The sequence below is a fragment of the Neoarius graeffei genome, chromosome 17 (assembly GCF_027579695.1).
Source record: "Neoarius graeffei isolate fNeoGra1 chromosome 17, fNeoGra1.pri, whole genome shotgun sequence".
Taxonomy (NCBI): Eukaryota; Metazoa; Chordata; class Actinopteri; order Siluriformes; family Ariidae; genus Neoarius; species Neoarius graeffei.
The window spans coordinates 3,220,389-3,247,476 of NC_083585.1; the positions used below are offsets into that span (position 1 = coordinate 3,220,389).

The window sequence follows — 27,088 nt, forward strand, 5'->3', positions numbered from 1 at the left end:
ATACACTGATGTGACGTCACTCACCCTAGCGGCAAAAACGGGCAAATGGCTCATGGCGCTTGTAGAAGCCGGGGCAAAAAACACAAAATCGGCTCTGAAATTCTTGATTTTCTACAAAGACGACCCTTTATTCAAGTTGAGTTTTGGATATTTTATTTCACAATACAGCAATAAAACAATAAATATACATATTACGTGGTGTAAAAAGTTGTCAGTGGGTCTTTAATGTGCATTAGCTAACTTGGTTGTGATTGACCGGTGAGAGCACGTATGCTGTCATGTGAACCTGAAATGACAGGCCCACAGAGAGGGCCGGTAAAAGCATGGCAAAACAAAATCTCTGTTCATTATGCCCTGACGAATAAACGTGACCCAAGATAGCTGGTTCTGTTCAGACAGTCATCCTAGCTTACTTCTCAAGGGAGTTTTTACAGCTAGGGGAAATATCCTTAGCAAAATCCATTCCAGTATGTTGCCTTCCCTCTTTTTCACGTTCCTGACTGTATCTGTGAAGATACTCAGTCATCCAGGTACATAGTAATCTGTGGTTGGTAGAAGAGAGCAACTGGACTTGCTTGAAAAGTCTTGAAGACGTTTCGCCTCTCGTTTCGCCTCTTTCGGACGAGAGGCGAAACGTCTTCAAGACTTTTCAAGCAAGTCCAGTTGCTCTCTTCTACCAACCACAGATTACTATGTACCTGGATGACTGAGTATCTTCACAGATATGTTTCTACGCACTTTGGGATGAGTTCCCTTCGACTGGTGTGGGAGTATGAGAGGACTTCCAGAAAACTGGCAGACATCTTAGCCAGAGAGGATCGTTCATTTTTGTCAACCTGGAACGACCATCACTGAACAGAGGTGGGTGTCTATGACATCTATCAGCCACCTACAATGCAGCCATCAGCATTCTGATTCGGATTCTATGATGATCCATGAGAGGATAAATACTTGATACTCCCTATTAGACAGACAGAACTGAGGATGCCTTTCGGACGAGAGGCGAAACGTCTTCAAGACTTTTCAAGCAAGTCCAGTTGCTCTCTTCTACCAACCACAGGTTCCTGACCGTAGTTGGGAAGCGGGAGTGAATCTGGTTTGCTAGACTCGCTCACTTCCCTGCTCGCATGGCTTTCATAATGCTCCTAGATTCTAACGGGTATATGAGTCAGGACACACACACGGCATTGGTCTGAACAAAGTAACGTCTTCATATGAAAATAGCGCTCATCACCATTACAGTCGTGGCTAACTCCACATACAGTGCTCAGCGTAAATGAGTACACCTCCTTTGAAAAGTAACATTTTAAACAATATCTCAATGAACACAATTCCCAAAATGTTGACAAGACAAAGTTTAAAATAGCATCTGTAACTTATAACGTGAAAGTAAGGTTAATAATATAACTTGGATTACACATTTTTCAGTTTTACTCAAATTAGGGTGGTGCAAAAATGAGCACACCCCCACAACAAAAACTACTACATCTAGTACTTTGTATGGCCTCCATGATTTTTAATGACAGCACCAAGTCTTCTAGGCATGGAATGAACAAGTTGGCAACATTTTGCAACATCAATCTTTTTCCATTCTTCAACAATGACCTCTTTTAGTGACTGGATGCTGGATGGAGAGTGATGCTCAACTTGTCTCTTCAGAATTCCCCATAGGTGTTTGATTGGGTTCAGATCAGGAGACATACTTGGCCACTGAATCACTTTCACCCTGTTCTTCTTCAGAAATCCAACAGTGGCCTTAGCTGTGTGTTTAGGATCATTGTCGTGTTGGAAAAGTGCACGACGACCAAGGGCACGGAGTGATGGTAGCATCTTCTCTTTCAGTATAGAGCAATACATCTGTGAATTCATGATGCCATCAATGAAATGCAGCTCCCCGACATCAGCAGCACTCATGCAGCCCCACATAAAGACACTGCCACCACCATGTTTCACTGTAGGCTCCATGCATTTTTCTTTGTATTCCTCACCTTTGCGACGCCATACAGTTTTGAAGCCATCAGTTCCAAAAACATTTATCTTGGTCTCCTCACTCCAGAGTATAGAGTCCCAGTAGGCTTCATCTTTGTCAGCATGGGCCCTGGCAAACTCTAGGCCGGCTTTTTTGTGCCTGGGCTTTAGGAGAGGCTTCTTTCGTGGACGGCATCCATGCATGCCATTCCTCTGCAGCGTACGCCGTATTGTGTCACCGCAAATAGTCACCCCAGTTTGGCTTTCTACTTCTTTAGGTAACTGCAGTGAACTTGTATGCCAATTTTCTTCAACCCTTCTCATCAGAAGACGCTTCTGTCGAGGTGTTAACTTCCATGGACGACCTGTACATCTCTGAGATGGTTGCAGTTCCATCTTTCTTAAATTTTTGTACCACTTTTGCTACAGTATTCTGACTGATAAGTAAAGCTTTGCTGATCATCTTGTAGCCTTCACCTTTGTGGTGTAAAGAAATTATTTTCTTTGGGGAATTCTGAAAAGACAAGTTGAGCATCACTCTCCATCCAGCATCCAGTCACTAAAAGAGGTCATTGTTGAAGAATGGAAAAAGATTGTTGCAAAATATCGCCAACTTGTTCATTCCATACCTAGAAGACTTGGTGATGTCATTAAAAATCATGGAGGCCATACAAAGTACTAGATGTAGTAGTTTTTGTTGTGGGGTGTACTCATTTTTGCACCACCCTAATTTGAGTAAAACTGAAAAAAAAGTGTAATCTAAGTTATATTATTAACCTTACTTTCACGTTATAAGTTAAACAGATGTTATATTAAACTTTGTCTTGTCAACATTTTGGAAATTGTTTGTGTTCATTGAGATTGTTTGTTTAAAATGTTACTTTTCAAAGGGGGTGTACTCATTTACGCCGAGTACTGTAACTTCTGCATAGTGACAAAACCAGCCATATGCTGGGGGGGAATCCGGCTAAACCCCTGCTGCAACAGGCCCTCTTAAAACTGCAGGGCATATTTTACAAGTACCATGCAACTATCTGAGGAAATTATGATTAAAACATTGATAGAATGAGACTAAAATTAAAATTGAGTTCCATTGATGAAATCTTGACCAAAAAAAAAAAGACTAAAATGTAACTACTATTTTCAGGACACGACTAAAAGTAAATTTAAAATTATTTAAATTAAAGATGAACACTGCTACACTGAACTAAAACAACATTGGCGCCCAAATAAATATTACTTGTACAGATCAAAAATATTTTATATAAAACCCATTTAGAGACAGAACTGACTTTTAAAGTTGTGTATTTTTGTAGCTGTCCGTTTAGAGACCAATACACAAGGGACAGATAGATATTTATCAGAGGTCTGATTCACAGCACAGCTTTGCCATGTCAGAAGTAAAGCCTTTTATGAGAAACCTTTCCTTTGCCTAAATCCTGATAAAGCCTTGCCTGCATTTTCCTATAGTTACTAAATTCATCTCGGAGCTTGTCAGCTGTTTTGTGAATCTTACGATACAGTCAAAAACCTTTAATTCAGCCTTCATGAGGGTTAATAATATTGGCATGAGCCATTGTTCTTGTTTCTGTTAACCTCATTTAAAGCCATATACAGTGGGGCAAAAAAGTATTTAGTCAGTAACCAATTGTGCAAGTTCTCCCACTTAAAAAGATGAGAGAGGCCTGTAATTATCATAGGTATACCGCAACTATGAGAGACAAAATGAGAAAAAAAATCCAGATAATCACATTGTCTGTCTGATTTTTAAAGAATTTATTTGCAAATTATGGTGGAAAATAAGTATTTGGTCAATAACAAAAGTTCATCTCAATACTTTGCTATATACCCTTTGTTGGCAATGACAGAGGTCAAACGTTTTCTGTAAGTCTTCACAAGGTTTTCACACACTGTTGCTGGTATTTTGGCCCATTCCTCCATGCAGATCTCCTCTAGAGCAGTGATGTTTTGGGGCTGTCGCTGGGCAACACGGACTTTCAACTCCCTCCAAAGATTTTCTATGGGGTTGAGATCTGGAGACTGGCTAGGCCACTCCAGGACCTTGAAATGCTTCTTACGAAGCCACTCCTTCGTTGCCCGGGCGGTGTGTTTGGGATCATTGTCATGCTGAAAGACCCAGCCACGTTTCACTTCAATGCCCTTGCTGATGGAAGGAGGTTTTCACTCAAAATCTCATGATACATGGCCCCATTCATTCTTTCCTTTACACGGATCAGTCGTCCTGGTCCCTTTGCAGAAAAACAGCCCCAAAGCATGATGTTTCCACCCCCATGCTTCACAGTAGGTATGGTGTTCTTTGGATGCAACTCAGCATTCTTTCTCCTCCAAACACGACAAGTTGAGTTTTTACCAAAAAGTTCTATTTTGGTTTCATCTGACCATATGACATTCTCCCAGTCCTCTTCTGGATCATCCAAATGCTCTCTAGCAAACTTCAGACGGGCCTGGACATGTACTGGCTTAAGCAGGGGGACACGTCTGGCACTGCAGGATTTGAGTCCCTGGCGTCGTAGTGTGTTACTGATGGTAGCCTTTGTTACTTTGGTCCCAGCTTTCTGCAGGTCATTCACTAGGTCCCCCCGTGTGGTTCTGGGGTTTTTGCTCACTGTTCTTGTGATCATTTTGACCCCACGGGGTGAGATCTTGCATGGAGCCCCAGATCGAGGGAGATTATCAGTGGTCTTGTATGTCTTCCATTTTCTAATAATTGCTCCCATAGTTGATTTCTTCACACCAAGCTGCTTACCTATTGCAGATTCAGTCTTCCCAGCCTGGTGCAGGTCTGCAATTTTGTTTCTGGTGTCCTTTGACAGCTCTTTGGTCTTGGCCATAGTGGAGTTTGGAGTGTGACTGTTTGAGGTTGTGGACAGGTGTCTTTTATACTGATAACGAGTTCAAACAGGTGCCATTAATACAGGTAACGAGTGGAGGACAGAGGAGCCTCTTAAAGAAGAAGTTACAGATCTGTGAGAGCCAGGAATCTTGCTTGTTTGTAGGTGACCAAATACTTATTTTACCGAGGAATTTACCAATTAATTTACCAATTAATTCATTAAAAATCCTACAATGTGATTTCCTGGATTCTTTCCCCCCATTCTGTCTCTCATAGTTGAAGTGTACCTATGATGAAAATTACAGGCCTCTCTCATCTTTTTAAGTGGGAGAACTTGCACAATTGGTGGCTGACTAAATACTTTTTTGCCCCACTGTATTGATTTTGTGTAAAAAAAAAAGTAAATGTGGTATTTTTCTACAGGTATACAGGAGCATGCAGTGTGAAGAATACATCGATGCCAAAAGAGAGACGCATGTGAATTGGATGAGGTGAGCAGTACACTAGCTGTTGGGTCGTTTTAGTGATTTGATTTTACAGCTCCTCATTTGTTGGAAGAACTTTATCTTCATGTCATTGATATCTCCGCCATGCTTTCTCCAAGTCTGTAACTCTGATCTGATTTTTTACCTTTTTTTGAAACATTGCCTCACTCTTTTAGGTATGTGAAATGTGCCCGTAATGAAGAAGAACAGAATCTTGTGGCATTTGAGTATCAAGGGGGAATTCTGTATCGTTGCTGTCGATCCATTAACCCAGGACAGGAGCTCTTGGTGTGGTATGAAGAGGAGTACACCAAAGAACTCAGTCCTGCACCTACAGGAACAACCAGACAGCAAGGTGTTACTTTTGTCTAAGAGGTTATAGAGGTTATTTTCTGCATCATTTCGTGACGTTTCTGAGCCTACCCAGGGTTCTCCATGGATTGAAAATATAGGGGGGTGGGGGTCAATCGGATGACCTTGAAACAAATTTGCATAAATTTACATATGTCATTTGCATAATATTTGCATAAAATACTCTCAAATAGTAATCATTTAGAATAGAGGAATCAGTTGGACTGGTACAAAACACATCATGCATCAAACATTACACACTTACACATCATATTCAGACACATTGTTTGAAATGGAACTGGTAAAAATATTTTTTATTTAGCAAACTACAAAAAAAGAACAGAAAAGTACAGAAGTTTTTGTATTAACTATATTCACACTGCTCCACAACAGCTGACATTGTTTGAAATGAAAATGTAATTGCAGGCACCACTGGAAAAAATAATTTTTTTTTAGAGAGTAAAGTACATTGAAAAGATGTTTTACACTGCTCCATGGCTATATTTGCCGCACCAACTTTGAACTTTTTGTTTTTATCCTTTATTTCTCTGCCGACAATAACAATCAGTTATCTCGAACTTGGTGTCGATTCACACGTTATTATGGCGGCGTGTGTGGCAGCGGGGGCGTGGTCAAGCATCGGTCTGTGACAGGAGGGCGGAGTCAGGGAAGGTAAGTGGCAGAATCATTACACCTGTCGTTAATTAATGGGTTTGTGTGTCTTCCCAGTGACCGCGCCCTATTTAAGGAGAGAGAGCGACAGCAGAGGGAGCTCTCTCCCGCACCAGACGACTGATGTGTGTGCGTGTCTGAGCATGTGTGAGAGTGTATATGAACGCTGAAAAGCTGAATAAAAGAGTTTTGTGAACTCAGGTCTGGCCTGCCGTCCTTCTGTGCTCCACCCACCTACATGAACTGTCACAGTGGTGCTGAAACCTGGGAGAGCACAGAAGGACGGCAGGCCAGAACTGAGTTCACAAAACTCTTTTATTCAGCTTTTCAGCGTTCATATACACTCTCACACACGCACACACATCAGCCGTCTGGTTGGGGAGAGAGCTCCCTCTGCTCTCGCGCTCTCTCCTTAAATAGGGTGCGGTCACTGGGAAGACACACAAACACATTAATTAACGACAGGTGTAGTGATTCTGCCACTTACCTTCCCTGACTCCGCCCTCCTGTCACAGACCGATGCTTGACCACACCCCCGCTGCCACAGCGTGTTATCTCCCGGCGCAAGAGCAATGTGTCAAAAACGCAGAAGTGTGAAACGCTTTTCTTAGACTAGAATCATCAGACTGACTAAACTAATTGCTGGTAAATGAGTTTCACACTCGGGTGTTGTCGCGTTGTCGGTACTCCAACAGAGAAAGGCTATCTGTCACAAAGAAAACAAAGGGACGTCTCTTCCTTTTGTAAAGGGGCGACAGAAATTAAACGGGGCGGGAATCACAGAAAGGGGGGCGGCCCGCCCCTCTAAAACCCCTCGTGGAGAACCCTGCTACCAGTGTTTCTGGGATGAAAGCTGTTGTACAATGCAGTCTGCAATAACTAGAGCATTCCCCAGAGAACTCATTTTGGCCTGTTCCCCCAACCAGGTAGGTCTTCTCGATCATATGACCGTGACCAACCAGAGAGGGTGAAGTCTATCAGCTTCCTTTGAGACACGTGAAGTCCGCCCACTGCATATCTTGCTATTGCAAAACTGACTATAGTGGTGCTTGAAAGTTTGTGAACCCTTTAGAATTTTCTATATTTCTGCATAAATATGACCTAAAACATCAGATTTTCACCCAAGTCCTAAAAGTAGATAAAGAGAATCCATTTAAACAAATGAGACAAAAATATTAGACTTGGTCATTTATTTATTGAGGAAAATGATCCAATATTACATATCTGTAAGTGGCAAAAATATGTGAACCTTTGCTTTCAGTATCTGGTGTGACCCCCTTGTGCAGCAATAACTGCAATTAAACATTTCTGGTAGTTGTTGATCAGTCCTGCACACTGGCTTGGAGGAATTTTAGCCCATTCCTCCATACAGAATAGCGTCAACTCTGGGATGTTGGTGGGTTTCCTCACATGAACTGCTTGCTTCAGGTCCTTCCACAACATTTTGATTGGATTAAGGTCAGGACTTTGACTTGGCCATTCCAAAACATGAACTTTATTCTTCTTTAACCATTCTTTGGTAGAACAACTTGTGTGCTTAGGGTCGTTGTCTTGCTGCATGACCCACCTTCTCTTGAGATTCAGTTCATGGACAGATGTCCTGACATTTTCCTTTAGAATTCACTGGTATAATTCAGAATTCATTGTTCTATCAATGTTTGCAAGCTGTCCTGGCCCAGATGTATCAAAACAGGCCCAAACCATGATAGTACCACCACCATGTTTCACAGATGGGATAAGGTTCTTATGCTGGAATGCAGTGTTTTCCTTTCTCCAAACATAACACTTCTCATTCAAACCAAAAAGTTCTATTTTGGTCTCATCCATCCACAAAACATTTTTCCAATAGCTTTCTGGCTTGTCCACATGATCTTTAGCAAACTGCAGATGAGCAGCAATGTTCTTTTTGGAGAGCAGTGGCTTTCTCCTTGCAGCCCTACCATGCACACCATTGTTGTTCTGTGTTCTCCTGATGGTGGACTCATGAACAGTAACATTAGCCGATGTGAGAGAGGCCTTCAGTTGCTTAGAAGTTACTCTGGGGTCCTTTGTGACTTCGCCGACTATTACACGCCTTGCTCTTGGAGTGATCTCTGTTGGTTGATCACTCCTGGGGAGGGTAACAATGGTCTTGAATTTCCTCTACTTGTACACAATCTGTCTGACTGTGGATTGGTGGAGTCCAAACTCTTTAGAGACGGTTTTGTAACCTTTTCCAGCCTGATGAGCATCAACAACGCTTTTTCTAAGGTCCTCAGAAATCTCCTTTGTTCATGCCATGATACACTTCCACAAACATGTGTTGTGAAGGTCAGACTTTAATATATCCCTTTTTTTTTAATAAAACAGGGTGCCCACTCGGCACGGTGGTGTAGTGGTTAGCGCTGTCGCCTCACAGCAAGAAGGTCTGGGTTCGAGCCCCGTGGCCGGCGAGGGCCTTTCTGTGTGCAGTTTGCATGTTCTCCCCGTGTCCGCGTGGGTTTCCTCCGGGTGCTCCGGTTTCCCCCACAGTCCAAAGACATGCAGGTTAGGTTAACTGGTGGCTCTAAATTGACCGTAGGTGTGAATGTGAGTGTGAATGGTTGTCTGTGTCTATGTGTCAGCCCTGTGATGACCTGGCGACTTGTCCAGGGTGTACCCCGCCTTTCGCCCGTAGTCAGCTGGGATAGGCTCCAGCTTGCCTGCGACCCTGTAGAACAGGATAAAGTGGCTACAGATAATGAGATGAGATGAGAGGGTGCCCACTCACACCTGATTGTCATCCCATTGATTGAAAACACCTGACTCTAATTTCACCTTCAAATTAACTGCTAATCCTAGAGGTTCACATACTTTTGCCACTCACAGATATGTAATATTGGATCACTTTCCTCAATAAATAAATGACCAAGTCTAATATTTTTGTCTCATTTGTTTAACTGGGTTCTCTTTATCTACTTTTAGGACTTGTGTGAAAATCTGATGATGTTTTAGGTCATATTTATGCAGAAATATAGAAAATTCTAAAGGGTTCACAAACTTTCAAGCACCACTGTATATAGTAAACCACAAGATAGTGTTGTTTTATTCATCATGCCCAGTTTAACCAGAAGTAGCGTAAAATGAATGCCCTGTGGATCCCGAGTGGCACAGCAGAAAAGTGTTGTCCCCGTCATCCTCCCCATCATCCAGATATTGCCACTTTCAAATCCTGATGACGCCACAATCATCTGTGGTTGGGAGCTCAAGAGAGCAAAATTGTCTGGGCTCTCTGGGAGGGAGAGATGGCATGCTCTTTCTTCTCTGCCCTGTCAGTTACACTGGCCAGTCATGGGCATGTGAGAGCACATTTAATAGGAAGTAAGTGGATTGGGCTTTCGTCCAAGTGTGCTTTGCAGCCCCCTGACATTGTATGAGTAAAACGTGGTCAACTGGTGTTTCCTGTCTTGGAGGAAGCACATGATAGCCCTCCCTGGTTGGCAGCTGTTATGTGATACTGGAGAGGCGTCTAATGGGTGGGAATTGGCCATGGCTAAATTAGGGAGAAAATTGGGGAGAAATTGGGGGGAAATGCCCTGTCACAGCAAACACATAATATAGGATAATGTCAGACCTCCCCATATTACAGAAACACTGGAAGGGGGCATCATTATAATACCTTCAGTGCAATAGAACCAGCTGGCTGGAAAGAAGTTAGTTGAAAACACACATGCAGTGTGTCTGAACCAAGCGAAATTGTTAATTGGATAATGCAGATGTCAGTCAAACCCATCAACCATTATAAAAATCAATTGCAACACATTTGCTTTATTTCAGGAGCATATGTGATGGTTATATTATCAAGCAATTTAACAAGCAATAACAATTTTAGTATTTTTATGGAATTCAATAATTCCACAAGAGTCATACCATGGAGAACTTATCTTTTTAATTATGTTAAATTTTAGCTTCTTAAAGTGCATATCACGGGTAAATTCAGGAGCAAGATCAATGTAATTCTCCTATTTTATATTAAACTTTGGTCAAATATCTATAACATTCTGCATTCTCTGAAATTTTTTTTACCTTGCGCAATACCAGAAAAATTCAGTTGAAATCAAGCTATTTTTTTTTTATACGCCTACATTTAAATTAAATGACTATTATTATATGTCTTAATTTCTGGATGTTGGCTTGCTTTCATCATCTCATCTCATTATCTCTAGCCGCTTTATCCTGTTCTACAGGGTCGCTGGCAAGCTGGAGCCTATCCCAGCTGACTACGGGCGAATGGCGGGGTACACCCTGGACAAGTCGCCAGGTCATCACAGGGCTGACACATAGACACAGACAACCATTCACACTCACATTCACACCTACGGTCAATTTAAAGTCACCAGTTAACCTAACCTGCATGTCTTTGGACTGTGGGGGAAACCGGAGCACCCGGAGGAAACCCACGCGGACACGGGGAGAACATGCAAACTCCGCACAGAAAGGCCCTCGACAGCCACGGGGCTCGAACCCAGAACTTCTTGCTGTGAGGCAACAGCGCTAACCACTACACCACCGTGCCCCCCTTGCTTTCATCAATTACATTAATATGAATCATGGGGCTTCACAAAATCCCACAAAACAATTTCATGAAATTAGTGTGTAATTGGAAATTAATGTTTTAAACTTGACAACCTAATCCATATAAAAAATCTAGATAGAAAATACATATTTGCTTGTGTAAATGCTACCAGAAACTATTTGCAAATAAATCTATCTATATCCAGTTTGATAAATAAGGCCCATTTTTGGATCTTTCAGAACACCAGCGCATTCACACAGAAGAGAAACCATATCACTGCTCACAGTGTGGGAAGAGTTTTACTCATCAGTATGATCTCCAACAACACCAGCGCATTCACACAGGAGAGAAGCCGTATCACTGCTCACAGTGTGGGAAGAGTTTTACTCAGCAGAGTAATCTCCGACTACACCAGCGCATTCACACAGGAGAGAAGCCGTATCACTGCTCACAGTGTGGGAAGAGTTTTACTCATCAGAGTACTCTCCAAAAACACCAGCGCATTCACACAGGAGAGAAGCCGTATCACTGCTCACAGTGTGGGAAGAGCTTTACTCAGCAGAGTGCTCTCCAACTACACCTGCGCATTCACACAGGAGAGAAGCCGTATCACTGCTCACAGTGTGGGAAGAGTTTTACTCATCAGAGTAATCTCCAAAAACACCAGCGCATTCACACAGGAGAGAAGCCGTTTCACTGCTCACAGTGTGGAAAGAGTTTTACTCATCAGAGTACTCTCCGACAACACCAGCGCATTCACACAGGAGAAAAGCCATATCACTGCTCACAGTGTGGAAAGAGTTTTATTCGTCAGAGTACTCTCCAAAAACACCAGCGCATTCACACAGGAGAGAAGCCGTATCACTGCTCACAGTGTGGGAAGAGTTTTACTCAGCAGAGTAATCTCCGACTACACCAGCGCATTCACACAGGAGAGAAGCCGTATCACTGCTCACAGTGTGGGAAGAGTTTTACTCATCAGAGTACTCTCCAAAAACACCAGCGCATTCACACAGGAGAGAAGCCGTATCACTGCTCACAGTGTGGGAAGAGTTTTACTCATCAGAGTGCTCTCCAACTACACCAGCGCATTCACACAGGAGAGAAGCCGTATCACTGCTCACAGTGTGGGAAGAGTTTTACTCATCAGAGTGATCTCCAACTACACCAGCGCATTCACACAGGAGAGAAGCCGTATCACTGCTCACAGTGTGGGAAGAGTTTTACTAGTCAGAGTGATCTCCAAACACACCAGCGCATTCACACAGGAGAGAAGCCGTATCACTGCTCACAGAGTGGGAAGAGTTTTACTCATCAGAGTGATCTCCAACTACACCAGCGCATTCACACAGGAGAGAAGCCGTATCACTGCTCACAGTGTGGGAAGAGTTTTACTAGTCAGAGTGATCTCCAAACACACCAGCGCGTTCACACAGGAGAGAAGCCGTATCACTGCTCACAGTGTGGAAAGAGTTTTACTCATCAGAGTACTCTCCAGACACACCAGCGCATTCACACAGGAGAGAAGCCGTATCACTGCTCACAGTGTGGGAAGAGTTTTACGACGCAGAGTAATCTCCATGTCCACCAGCGCATTCACACAGGAGAGAAGCCGTATCACTGCTCACAGTGTGGGAAGAGTTTTACTCACCAGAGTGATCGCCAAACACACCAGCGCATTCACACAGGAGAGAAGCCGTATCACTGCTCACAGTGTGGGAAGAGTTTTACGACGCAGAGTAATCTCCAAGTCCACCAGCGCATTCACACAGGAGAGAAGCCGTATCACTGCTCACAGTGTGGAAAGAGTTTTATTCGTCAGAGTGCGCTCCAAACACACCAGCGCATTCACACAGGAGAGAAGCCGTATCACTGCTCACAGTGTGGGAAGAGTTTTACTCATCAGAGTAATCTCCAAACACACCAGCGCATTCACACAGGAGAGAAGCCATATCACTGCTCACAGTGTGGGAAGAGTTTTACTCAGCAGAGTGCTCTCCAACGACACCAGCGCATTCACACAGGATAGAAGCCGTATCACTGCTCACAGTGTGGAAAGATGTTTGCTTGTTTAGTTACATTTAAGACCTTCAAGTGCACTAACTCAGAGACATTGCATGATTTAAAGTTGTCAAATTAAATATGGTTGTTACAGTTTTGACTGAAAATGACCTGTACTTTGAACTTTATTGTTCATGTTACACTGGTCAACAATTTTTCAGAAGTTGTCTGCTTCAGAGATGAAATTGGCTATTATGAAATTTAGTGTGTTGAATTAGAAGTGACAGTTAATCAGCTGATTGGCTATGGCTTCCATGATATTTAAGATTTTAAATTTTATACTTATGTACATTGTGTAGATCGTAATGTTTTAAATGTAAATTGTAAAACTAGGTCTCTTCATGTGTTTATGGTCGGTTTACATGATATTTCACCTCTTCTCTTTATGTAACACTAGAAAATCAGCAAAAAGTTTATATAAATAAAATGTATTACGAACCAAATTGCAAAAACCAATTATGTATCAGTACTGAATAGGTTTCGTCCTTATTGTGTGTACGCAGTGGGTTTTTATTTATTTATTTTTTGGCAGCTTGTCTCTTGTATTCATGAAACGGAGCATCTCTTGTCAAACAAAGACTTGATCTCAAGTGCATAGCACTGTATGAATTTTTTTTTTTTTTGAGCTGATATAAGACAATTTGTTTAGCAGAGTGATGTCAGTTGACTTATGAATGCATCAGCAGTGACTTCTAAGAATAACCTAATGTCATGTATGATGCAATACCGGCTTCAGATTGCATCATTCATTGTTTTGCCAAAAAAGTAAGTACTATCCAAAGCCACTCATAGATTTATTCATAGAGCCAATCTTGAAAATGAGCCAATGAACAATTTTAAGTTTCATTTTCGTTCTCAGCGATCCAGAGTTAAAGTTTGACTATATTTATTTCAGAAGCATTTTGGCTGTAGACCAGTGTTCTATGACTGTTTTAAAATCTGTAACCTTATAGTGATGTTTAAAATGAGACTGTTAATGTTTTCTTTTGCTCTTAAGTAGTCATTAATTACCACCATACAAATAATGATTTAACTGTAACCCTTATCAGTGTAGTACTGCAGCATGAGACTAATTGTTCATGGAATTATTACTGATCAGGATTTTAATGTTTAATGGAAATGTCAATCAAACCAAATGAGTACAGAGCACTTAAATGAAGCTCGTCCAACTATATGCATCCACCTCGTCTCACTGGTTGAGGAGAAGGCATCAAAGTTGTTTATAATAATCTAGGAATTGTACAAAAACCTGAACAAAAATTCAGTATGCTTGAAGTTCTTTATCCTAATGTATGTAGCTAAAAAAAAAAAAATCTACGCAGTTGATTCAACTAATTATTTACAGACCCGTGGTTTAAATTCTGAAGTTGTTTCTGAATTTGCGGAATTTCTCAAACTTGGTTGTATCTTTAGACAAATTAATTGTTAGAGACATTATTTTGATCACCTGGAAGACTCTGAGAACAGCATCCGTGTCCATTCTAGATTCAGTAGGGGTGAATCAGAATGTCATAGGACCTAACCCTATTTTTGTTCAGGTTTTTGTATGATTCCTAGTGGTCACACTCCCGATCTAGCACTTGCATTTGTATTAAATATAGAAAATATAGTCATACTTCCACAGTCTGATGCTCCCTCAGACCATTACCTCATCTTTTTTGAAATGTCTTAACAATAATATATGCACCCTGCACACCATCACGTCAAAAGTACATTCACAGCAACTACTGCATAAAGTTTTATCAGTAGTTTCCCAGAGTTATCAACTATGATTGGATCCCCATTAGACCTCACAGAACTTGATCAGACAACTGAATGCTTTGAGTCAACATTCTGCTTTGCTTTAGATAATGTAGCTCCACTTTAAAAGAAAAATAATTCAGGAGAAAAAAAACCTAGCACCTTGGTATAACAATCACACATGCACCTTAAAACATACAAAACACATGTAAAATTAGAAAATGGTGTCAAACAAAATTGATAGTATTCCAATTAGCATGGAATGAGAGCCACTGGAACTCCCGAGACAAGCTTCTAATGCTGCTTGTTCAATGTTTCTCTCCACCATAATAGAAGATAACAAAAATAATCTTAAATTTTTATGGAATACTTTTGCAAAATTAACTAGGAATAAGACCACCACAGAAACATGCAAACCTTCAATATGTAGTAGCGATGGCTTAATGAAGTTTTTTTCAATGGCAAAATTGAAAATCTCAGGCAAAAATATCAAACTATTAATTTGAAACTAGACAATTTGATAAGTATCCAACACTATGACTATGAGCAATGATTTGTGTTTTACACTCCTTAAAGAGACCGAACTAATTTCACTTATTCAATCAAAATCTTCAACTTGTGTACTTGTGGGGATTTTTTTTCACCCCTTACCTATATGATTCTTTAAACAAATAACACCAGAAGCAATCAAACCTCTTTGAAAAACAATCAGTTATTCTTTTACCAATGGCTATGTACCTAAATCCTTTTACCTAGCAGTTGTCAGACTCTTGATTAAAGAACCTACCTCAACCCTTGTCAGCTGTCCCATTATAGGCCAATATCAAACCTCCCTTTTATCTCCAAAATCCTAGAAAAAACTGTGGCATAACAGTTATGCTCATATCTACATGGGAATAACATCCATAAAAGGTATCAATCAGGATTTAGATCTCATCATAGCAGAGCCACAGCACTGGTTAAAGTAGTAAATGACCAACTAATGGCTCCTGATCAGGGGTGTGTCTCCTTGCTTGTGCTGCTTAACCTTAGTGCAGCTTTTGACACCACTGATCATTCCATTCTGCTGGATAGACAAGAAAATGTAATTGGAGATAAAGGAATGGTCCTCTGCTGGCTCAGGTCTTATTTAACTGATCATTGTCAGTTTGTATACTTAAATGGGGACTTTCATATGCATGCTAAAGTAAAGTTTGGTGTTCCAGAAGGTGCTATCTTTGGCCCACTCCTCAAAATAGGCTACCTCTGGTTAGGATTAGGGTAGGGTGAGGGTGAAAGTTTTCCATTGCCCCAGCAAAAGCTGGGGCCTGTGTTCTGCACGGGCCTGTCCAAAGTCCATCTACTCTCTCACCCCCCACAGCCCAGACACCACACTCCCGAGCAAACAATCTTTCTGTACCTTAATCTGGATGTTGGTCGAAGGGGTTGGTGATCAGTCTGATGGTCCTCAGCCAGGGTTCGGGAACGGGATGAGGGGAAGGTCTAGATCCAAGATTTGATTTTAGTGGTTGAGATTAGGTTTAAGGGTTGAGGGGTTGGGGTTAGGGTTAGGTACTGGGATCACGGTTAAGTTTAGGTGTCGAGGTTGTGGTTAGGTTCGGGGGTTGTGGGGAATAGCCCTTAAAACAAGTCTGATTGACTGGATACCCCCACTAGGCTTAATTGTCTGCTTACACTCAGAGCCTTCCAATTCTTCATACGATACACTTGGCTTAATTGGCTGCTTACACTCGGAGCCTTCTAATTCTGTATACAATACCTTGACCCCTTTACTAGCAATGATTGCTGTTTTAACCTCAAAAGCTTCTAATTCTTAACCCATGACCTTAACCACTTAACTAGCCATAATTGCGTTCTTAAACTCTAAATGTTCTGCTTCTTAGCTCAAAACCTTCACCACTGATCAGCAATGATTGTGATTTTTGACCTCAAAATTCTGTTTCCCAAGCCAACCCCTTGACCGATGACGGATACAATTTAGATACAGTGGTGCTTGAAAGTTTGTGAACCCTGTAGAATTTTCTATATTTCTGCATAAATGACCTAAAACATCATCAGATTTTCACACAAGTCCTAAAAGTAGATAAAGAGAACCCAGTTAATCAAATCAGACAAAAATATTATACTTGGTCATTTATTTATTGAGGAAAATTATCCAATATTACATATCTGTGAGTGGCAAAAGTATATGAACCTTTGCTTTCAGTATCTGTTGTGACTCCCTTGTGCAGCAATAACTGCAATTAAACGTTTCCGGTAACTGTTGATCAGTCCTGCATGCTGGCTTGGAGGAATTTTAGCCCATTCCTCCATACAGAACAGCTTCAACTCTGGGATGTTGGTGGGTTTCCTCACATGAACTGCTCGCTTCAGGTCCTTCCACAACATTTCGATTGGATTAAGGTCAGGTCTTTGACTTGGCCATTCCAAAACATTAACTTTATTCTTCTTTAACCATTCTCTAATAGAACGACTTGTGTGCTTAGGGTCATTGTCTTGCTGCATGACCCACCTTCTCTTGAGATTCAGTTCATGGATAGATGTCCTGACATTTTCCTTTAGGATTCACTGGTATAATTCAGAATTCATTGTTCCATCAATGATTGCAAGCTGTCCTGGTCCAGATGCAGCAAAACAGGCCCAAACCATGATATTACCACCACCATGTTTCACAGATGGGATAAGGTTCTTATTGCTGGAATGCAGTGTTTTCCTTTCTCCAAACATAAAGCTTCTCATTGAAACCAAAATATTCTATTTTGGTCTCATCCGTCCACAAAACATTTTTCCAATAGCCATCTGGCTTGTCCATGTGCTTTTTTTCAAACTGCAGATGAGCAGCAATGTTGTTTTTGGAGAGCAGTGGCTTTCTCCTTGCAACCCTGCCATGCACACCATTGTTGTTCAGTGTTCTTCTGATGGTGGACTCATGAACATTAATATTAGCCAGTGTGAGAGAAGCCTTCAGTTGCTTAGAAGTTATCCTGGGGTCCTTTGTGACCTTGCCGACTATTACACGCCTTGCTCTTGGAGTGATCTTTGTTGGTCAACCACTCCTGGGGAGGGTAACAATGGTCTTGAATTTCCTCCATTTGACTGTGGATTGGTGGAGTCCAAATTCTTGAGAGATGGTTTTGTAACCTTTTCCAGCCTGATGAGCATCATCAACGCTTTTTCTGAGGTCCTCAGAAATCTCCTTTGTTCATGCCATGATACACTTCCACAAACGTGTTGTGAAGATCAGACTTTGATAGATCCCTGTTCTTTAAATAAAACAGGGTGCCCACTCACACCTGATTGTATTGACTGAAAACACCTGACTCTAATTTCACCTTCAAATTAACTGCTACTCCTAGAGGTTCACATACTTTTGCCACTCACAGATATGTAATATTGGATCATTTTCCTCAATAAATAAATGACCAAGTCTAATATTTTTGTCTCATTTGTTTAACTGGGTTCTCTTTATCTACTTTTAGGACTTGTGTGAAAATCTGATGATGTTTTAGGTCATATTTATGTAGAAATATAGACAATTTTAAAGGGTTCACAAACTTTCAAGCACCACTGTAGATGGATGGATGCCTGCCTGTCTGCCCGCCCACCCCTCTCTCTCTCTCTCTGGTGGGTCCAGAGTTGGAATTTGTACTCAAAAGAATAATCCCTGAATCGGGAAAATTCAGTGTCAAAAAATTATGCTCTATAGCAATTTAGTTTCTTGTGACGTTCTTGGGGGTTCTTACGCCATCCCCAATGTTGTGCATTGACCATTTCTAAGACGAACCAAGCCTTCTGTTGCAATATAGGCTCCAGCTTGTCTGCGACCCTGTAGAACAGGATAAAGCAGCTAGAGATGATATGAGATGTTGGCCTTGGCCTTAAGTGGAGCCTGGTACATGAAAGGGTTAATTGGTTCACCTGCGCTAATTAGCAGAGCGTGCGTGAGTGCTCAAGGGTGTATGGAAAATTTAGAAGCTTGGAGGCGCCAGCAGGCACACGGTTTTGGAAGATTGGAAGCTGCGTTGTCGCAAGCCTGTGGATTACTTGTCAGGAGTTCGTGGATGTGGATTTACGTGCTTGTAGGATTGAGTGACTTTTCTGGTTGGTGAGGATAAGGCTGAACTGCTGAACAGGCCGCCGTGCTCGCATTTGAACTTGAGCCGCCGCGTGCACTTTACAAAGTGAACCGGCCTGTGCGCGCACTGCCTTTCGCCTTTCCTACTGCGCTGTGTTCAACCTTTTTAAGTTAGTAACGAACTTCTGTGTTTAAAGCTTTTGAGTTCAGTTTCAATATGACTGAGGAAGAGACTGAAGACCAGGATTTCTCAAATGAACGACAACTGTTTAAGTTAATTGCAACACGCAGAGGGAAGCTTGGTGTTCTAACACATAAACGTAATGAAATCAACAGCCTTATTGAATCCAGCCCAGATAAAGAAACTGTTGAGAAACAAATTAAGTTATTTGAGGGATTTTTCATTGAGTTTAATAATTTGCAAGCATCAGTACAGAGATTGATAAAAGAGGACTATGAAAGAGAGGCCGATCATACAGACTGGTACGAACCAAAATTTCAGTTTTACAAAGCCTTCTTGGATGGCGTTATAAAATGGGTTCAGTGTGAATAAAGTGATGAAAAGGAGGAAGCGGGTGACAAGGAAGAAGAGGGACAGCGTGAATGTGCCTTCAATATTAAACCCCAGGATAGCGCATCTCAAACAGCTCCCAGTGTTCCGCAGAGCTATAAAGTGACATGCGTTCTCATGGTGCATTTACACGTAGCCAGATATCTATGAAGACGCATATTTATTTATGTGGTTGCACCTCTCATTTACACGTAAACGGAGGTTTCAGTCACTGAAAACGGATATCTTTGAAAACTCCGTTTTCATGCCTGCATGTAAATAGTGGAAAATGGAGTTTTAGGTTTTCCCGACGTCACGATATGCGTCACAGAACAATATTTGCGTCAGGCGCTCAATATTTTGGTTTGATGGTCTCATGGATGCAACAGTGGTGGTCGTCCTTTTTACATCTTTGCAAACACTTTTGGTTTGTTTGCATTTGCAAATAGGACTACAACTGCTTTATGAGGAGCAGAGGAGAAGAACTGCGAGGAGGGTCGCAGTTTTTCAGGCACTTTTCCTCCCACCAAGACAAAGGCCTGCTGCTTACCAACGTTACCGCCACTTTTGGATCCGACCCAGGCGAACTGCTGCCTGGTGGCTAAACTTCACAAATGAAGTTGTTCTCCTGGAGGAATGGCATGAGAACTTCCGAATGTCGCAGTCATCGCTGCTCTCGCTTGCGGAGTTACTGCATCTCTACATTGAAGGCCAGATGACTGTCATGCGGAGCCCAGTCAGTGTATTGACAAAAGTAGCCTGCACCCTATATTATTTAGCTGATGAGGGTAGAATACGGAAAATGGCAAATACATTTGGGCTCTCTAGGTCGATGGTTTCCATAATAATCAGACAAGTGTGTAAAGCGATTACTGTGCATCTTGGTCCTAAGTACATACGACTGCCGACAACAGAAACTGCTGTCCAACAGCTTGTGCACGGATTTCAGCAAGCGCACAGCCTCCGCCATTGTCGAGGTGCTGTAGATGGTGCACACACACAGAGATAAAACAACCTTCAGCCAATTCCACAGATTACATTAACAGGAAAGGCAGGTATACTTTAAATATTCAAGCAACCTGTGACTACAAATATCCATTCATGGACGTGGTGGTGAAAGGTTCAAGGTATTTTTAATGTCCCCTGAGGGCAATTAACTTTGCAGCCACCAGAAAAAAACACGCACCAACAATAAATACAGTCACAATTGAGACAGAAACCAACCATAAATAATTAGAACAATAAAAACATTCATCAAGAAGTGTTTTAAAAGGACGGTTACAGCAGGTAAAAATGAGTTTTTGAATCTGTTGGTTCTACAACCTTTTAAAACAAATCTGCGTCTGGATGGTAAAAGGGAGAACTCTGAGAACAGGGGGTGACTGGAGTCAGCTAAAATTGCCTGTGCTTTTTCGAGTGACCTGATTTTATGGAGAGTGGAGATATTATTCAGGGGAGTATTGGCAATTTTGCTACAGAGACTGATAATGTTAAAAATACGGTTCTTGTTTTTCTGTGTCAGCAACCCAAACCAGCAGATAAAAAGTAAGAACAGATTCAATAAAACAACTGTAAAACATTCTCATAAAACTGCCATCCATGTTAAAATTCCTCAGTTAATGATAAAAATGCATACGTTGTCCACATGTTTGTCAAAAGTAAATCTGTAGTCGATTATGGTACCCAAGTATTTATACTCCTCTACAACTTCAACTACCTGATCGCTAATATATACAGAGGAGATGACATCTTTGTTTTTTTTCGAAAATCAATGATCATTTCTTTAGTTTTGCTGACGCTTATGTCTAAAAAGGATGACTTACACCAGTTAATAAAATCAGACACCACTGAGCCATGATCAGGATCATCTGACTTTAAAAGAGACACAATAACAGAGTCGTCAGCAAACTTTAAAATATGCCGTCCTGTGTGCTGGCTTTGACACAAATTTGTGTATAAAACAAATAAAAGGGGGGAGAGAACACAACCCTGTGGTGAACCAGTGGAGGAGAGCAGAGCATCAGATAAAACATCATTGACCCTGACATGTTGGGATCTGGCGGTTAAAAAATCCATCAACCAAGAAATAAGACCAGGGTCAATGTTATGTGTGTTCTTTAACCTATTAGCTAAAATATGTGGCTGAATACAGTTAAAAGCAGAGGAAAAAGCAATAAAAACAAGACATGCAAAGGTGTTAGCTGCCTCAAGGTGTGAGAGCACCAAGTTCAGTAAAGTGCATATGGCATTGTCCACCCCTCTACCTGGCCTATAGGCGAATTGCAATGGGTCCAAGCCGGTTTTCACAGTGGATAATAGTGCATTCTTAACTATCTTCTCAAATGACTTCATAACAAGGGATGTAAGGGCAACGGGCCTGTAGTCATTCAGCTGTTTTGGAGCTCTGTTTTTAGGGATGGGGACAATAATGGAATCTTTCCATGAGCAAGGGACCTTATTGAGATGGAGGGAGCGTCTAAAAATATAGCAAAAAATATCAGACAACTGATCTGCACAATTCTTGAGTAAGCGGCCACTGATACCATCAGGGCCTGGACTTTTCCTCTCCTTCACACCCTGGAAAAGTCTCCGGACCATACCCTCCTCAATGTAGACGGGATTTTGGTCCGCTGTCACAGCCTTAAAATGGGATTGTTCCACTGCAAAGTTGTGTGTATTAAAACGGTTATAAAAAACATTCAGTTCATGGGCAGACATGTTGCCATGGGAAATAGGACATTTTTTGGTTTTCATACCCATCATGGATTTAACCCCTTCCCATGCAGGGCAGGAGCAACCGGCACAAAGCAGGTTCTCCACTCTATCTTTATAGCTACACTTGGCAAGCTTAAGTTCTTTCTTAATTTCTTTTTGTAGCTCTCTATATTTAGTAGTGTCCCCCTGATAAAAACAAATGTTATGCTGATTTATTAAGTTTTTAACTGATTTTGAAATCCATGGTTTGTTGTTTGGAAAGAAAGAAACCTGTTTGAGTGGAATAACCAAGTCCTCACAGAAGATTACATATGCTGACACAGTCTCTGTGAGATCATCTAGATCAGTACAGACCTCCTTAAACAAGGCCCAGTCTGTACAGCTGTAGCAGTCCTGTAGACTTTGGATTGATTTCTCCGACCAAACCGGAACCAAATGTTTCACTGGCTTGTGTTCCTTCAGGACTGGTTTATAGGACGGAAGTAAATACACGGCCTTGTGATCCAACAAACCAAGTGGGGCTCTGCGCAAGGACTTGTAAGCACCCTTCACAGAACCGTAACAGAGGTCCAGACATTTTCCATGGTGAGTCGGACAAGTCACATACTGGTAAAAATTACACAGGGACTTCCCTGGTTTACAATGGTTAAAATCGCCCATGACAAGGACCGGCGCATCCGGGGAAATCCCTTGTAGCCACTGCAGCACCTTGACTAGAACCTGGGTTGCTAACTCGGCATTAGCTTTCAGGTGAATGTAGACAAGTGTTACAAATAACTGTGGAAATTCCCTTGGTAAATAAAATGGACGAAGGGACACAGACAACAGTTCAATGTCGGGGGTACATAGTGACTCTCTGATTATCACCGTGCTGCACCAGTTCTTATTAACATAGAGACATAAGCCTCCCCCCAGTGATTTACCTGTCACCGAGGGATCTCTGTCCAAGCGAACAGGCTCCCCAAAGCTGTCGATCTCCAAATCGGACTGGGGGTCATGATCTTTGAGCCATGTCTCAGTCAAGGCAAGGAGACAAGCGTTCTTATACTCATGTGAAAACTTGACATTTGCCTGGAGCTCGTCAATCTTGTTGCGAAGTGACTGGACGTTGGCTAAGATGACAGTGGACAGAGGAATCCGGTGGTGGCCTTGCCTCTTCAGTCTCTGGCGCACACTACCCTGTCTCCCCCTCTTCCTCAATGGCCTGGGACCCCAGCCCTGGTTACCGCTGATGTATATTGGACGGATGATCTCCACAGGGAAGGTGGATGAGGGATCCACACTGCCAGCGTTGTTGTCCTGTAGAAGCAGCAGGAAATCGCGGCCGTATTGGAGAGGCCCTCAGTGGTCACATAATCCACTCAGTAGGTGACAGAAGAAAGTGATGAGGAATAGAAGGCCCAACATACCGCGGTAAGTCATTGTAATTGTTGCAGTAAATAGTAACGATCGTCCGAACTTGTTAGTAATGATGATAAAAACAAAAAACAAGGAGGTTAGAGCTTAAAAAACGCGCACTGACATTCATACGCTCACAACGCTCACACACCGCTGCCTATCGCCATTACCAGCACCACCATCACGTTAAAATAAATGGCTGGGGAGCGTCCATGATGCTCGTATGTTTGCAAATTCTAATCTAAACACATACCTGAAAAATGGAAATATTCCACCCTGTCCCAGGCAAATTATTGATGAAGAAGAGGCCGCGTATCCACTGCTCCCATATCTGATCAAAGAATACACCAATGGGGGGAGCACTGTCCAAGAGCAGTACTTCGGACTGTCTTTGGGCCATGCACGGATGGTAATAGAATGTGCATTTGGTAGGCTAAAAGCCTCGTTTGGAGCCCTTAGAAGGTCAATGGACATCAATCTTGATGACCTCCCTTTTGTCACTTTCCTGGCATTACCTGGCAGGAGAGGTAATCTGCCACCACCATATGTAGCCCCCGGCCTGTAGGCCAAATTGAATTTAAAGTGCTGAAGGGTGATACCCAGAGTGATCCGTGCGGTGGTCCCACTGGTCAGAACAGAGGGTGTCCGAGCAGGTAGTACCGGAGAGTGAGGACTGCCCACTTGATGGGCAAACACTTTTTGTCCATCGATATTTTCCACTCATCCAGCATTCAAGAGTGACCTGGAAAAAGCAGTGCTGTCACACAGATTCGAACTGGAGCTGTTGTGACCACAGTCCCATAAGAGCGTCTGCTAAATGCCTGTAACATATTCTAATGTAATCTCAAAACAAAATTTCAGCTTGCTGTATGTATTTGATGAGGGACAAATTTTGTATCCAGCTGTTTGGATAGAGCCATGACATAATTGCCCCAGGAGTTGCTGAAATAGCTCAGTTGGGAGTGTGTTAGACTGAAAATCTAAGCATCTTTGGCTCAAGCCCAGATTTCAGCATCAAGGACTGTGGCTTGTGTACATCTTGGTCTGTGCTTTTTTTTTTTTTGCCAGGTTGATGCCAGTAATTTGATGGTTAAAACAAATCACACTGTTTGACTTTGGTTCCATGGTGTAATGGTTAGCACTCTGAATCCAGTGATCTGAGTTCAAATCTCAGTGGAACCTGTGAATCCTTCATTTGCAGCTTCCAAACTAACATGCACAGACTGTCTCAACAGAAGGCTCCTTTTGGTCAAGCCAGCTTTTATGTCTCAAACCCTTTGTGTCCGTCACCATGAAACAACTTCTTTTCAAGATGGGTATGGGCCAGTTCTACAATTTTGAATCTGGGCTTTATTGCAATATCATCGCAGCTTCAATGGTATTGGCCACTATGTGTCTGTATTGATCTTCCGAAAAGCACAAGTGCTGAATGATTTGGCTCCATGGTGTCATGGTTAGCACTCTGGATGGTGAATCCAGGCATCTGAGTTCAAATGTTGGTGGAACCTGTAAAAGATTGTGCCTGCATTGAATGATGGATAAACAAGACAATTTTGTTTCAGTGAGGAAAATCCCACTTTTTATGCAATGCATGATCAAAATACATAAAACAGAAATGTACCCCCTTTTTGTTACAAAGTTGTACTGATCAGTCAGCATTTTCTCCAATTTGGACAGAGAAATCCTGTTTGCTGTAGCAGAAAGAAACCATTGCTCCAAATTGTCATCGTTTCTAGCCAGTGGACCACTGATGACCCATCCCAGCAATGTCCTAATGGCATATGGACCATTCCCACAGCTGCTGATGACCTCCTAAGGTTCCATTATCTTGGGAGCATTACTACCAATTAACAGCACAACATTTGCCTTAATGCTTGGGATGTGCACCTTTGACAAATATGGCCAATTAGTCAGGTCTTCAGGAGTTACCAGATCATCTACAGTGACAGGCATTTCCTTCCGTGTAAAAACCTTGAGAAGGATGTGAAAATCATTGCTGTCCAGACCAGTTATCTCTTAACCAGTCAAAGAATAAGCTAGAACAATCTTTTCTTACCCATAGTCCACAACAGGAGGCTAGTTCTTCTGCCTGTAACATTCAATTTCTGTATTAGATGTTCTGAGTAAAATGTAGCCAAGCTACCGGCATCCAGGACGGCATATGTACAGTGGGGCAAAAAAGTATTTAGTCAGTCACCAATTGTGCAAGTTCTCCCACTTAAAAAGATGAGAGAGGCCTGTAATTTTCATCATAGGTATACCTCAACTATGAGAGACAAAATGAGAAAAAAGAATCCAGAAAATCACATTGTCTGATTTTTAAAGAATTTATTTGCAAATTATGGTGGAAAATAAGTATTTGGTCAATAACAAAAGTTCATCTCAATACTTTGCTATATACCCTTTGTTGGCAATGACAGAGGTCAAACGTTTTCTGTAAGTCTTCACAAGGTTTTCACACACTGTTGCTGGTATTTTGGCCCATTCCTCCATGCAGATCTCCTCTAGAGCAGTGTTGTTTTGGGGCGGTCACTGGGCAACACGGACTTTCAACTCCCTCCAAAGATTTTCTATGGGGTTGAGATCTGGAGACTGGCTAGGCCACTCCAGGACCTTGAAATGCTTCTTACGAAGCCACTCCTTTGTTGCCCGGGCGGTGTGTTTGGGATCATTGTCATGCTGAAAGACCCAGCCACGTTTCATCTTCAATGCCCTTGCTGATGGAAGGAGGTTTTCACTCAAAATCTCACGATACATGGCCCCATTCATTCTTTCCTTTACACGGATCAGTCGTCCTGGTCGCTTTGCAGAAAAACAGCCCTAAAGCATGATGTTTCCACCCCCATGCTTCACAGTAGGTATGGTGTTCTTTGGATGCAACTCAGCATTCTTTCTCCTCCAAACACGACAAGTTGAGTTTTTACCAAAAAGTTCTATTTTGGTTTCATCTGACCATATGACATTCTCCCAATCCTCTTCTGGATCATCCAAATGCTCTCTAGCAAACTTCAGACAGGCCTGGACATTTACTGGCTTAAGCAAGGGGACACGTCTGGCACTGCAGGATTTGAGTCCCTGGCGGCGTAGTGTGTTACTGATGGTAGCCTTTGTTACTTTGGTCCCAGCTCTCTGCAGGTAATTCACTAGTACCCCTTTTCCACCAAATCAGTTCTAGGGCTGGTTCGGGGCCAGTGCTGGTGCTGGTTCACAACTTGTTCAACTTGCGAGCCAGCTGAGAACCAGTTTGCTTTTCCATAGCTCGCGGTGCTAACGGAAGACACATCATTATGTCGCTGTATATGTCAGTTATGTCGTTGTATACGTCATTACGTCACTGAATACGTCAGTTACGTCGCTACGTTTGCATAAACGTTGGCGCGAATATCGAAGCAAAAACAACATGGAAGAAGCAGCAGCAACCATAATAATAATAATAATGGATGACTTCGCGTTTGTACAGCTGCTGCTTCTCGTCGCTTAAAAATGGCAATCTTTCGCGGTCTTGTTATTGTTGTTGGTCTTAACAACTCCGCCCCCCCGCTGACATAAGCGATTCTTTCCTCTGGCCCAGCAGAGAGTTGGTGCTAGCCTGGAACCAGTTTTTCTGGCCCCAGAGCCAGTTCTTTGTCAGTGGAAACAGAAAACCCGGTTCCAAACTAAGCACTGGCCCCAAACCAGCCCTGGA

The 27,088-nt window shown here is 42.2% G+C and overlaps 1 protein-coding gene across 1 annotated transcript in view; it reads left to right on the forward strand.

Moving 5' to 3' along the window:
- Nucleotides 1-13,311, forward strand: part of LOC132901318 (zinc finger protein 271-like) — a 56,637-nt gene extending 43,326 nt beyond the window's left edge. Inside the window, exons 4-6 of the mRNA XM_060943630.1 lie at nt 5,246-5,313; nt 5,484-5,662; nt 11,104-13,311. Of these exons, the coding sequence (XP_060799613.1) occupies nt 5,246-5,313; nt 5,484-5,662; nt 11,104-12,893 (2,037 nt within the window). The 3' untranslated portion in view covers nt 12,894-13,311. The remainder of the gene's footprint in view (nt 1-5,245; nt 5,314-5,483; nt 5,663-11,103) is intronic.
- Nucleotides 13,312-27,088: the final 13,777 nt, after the last annotated feature.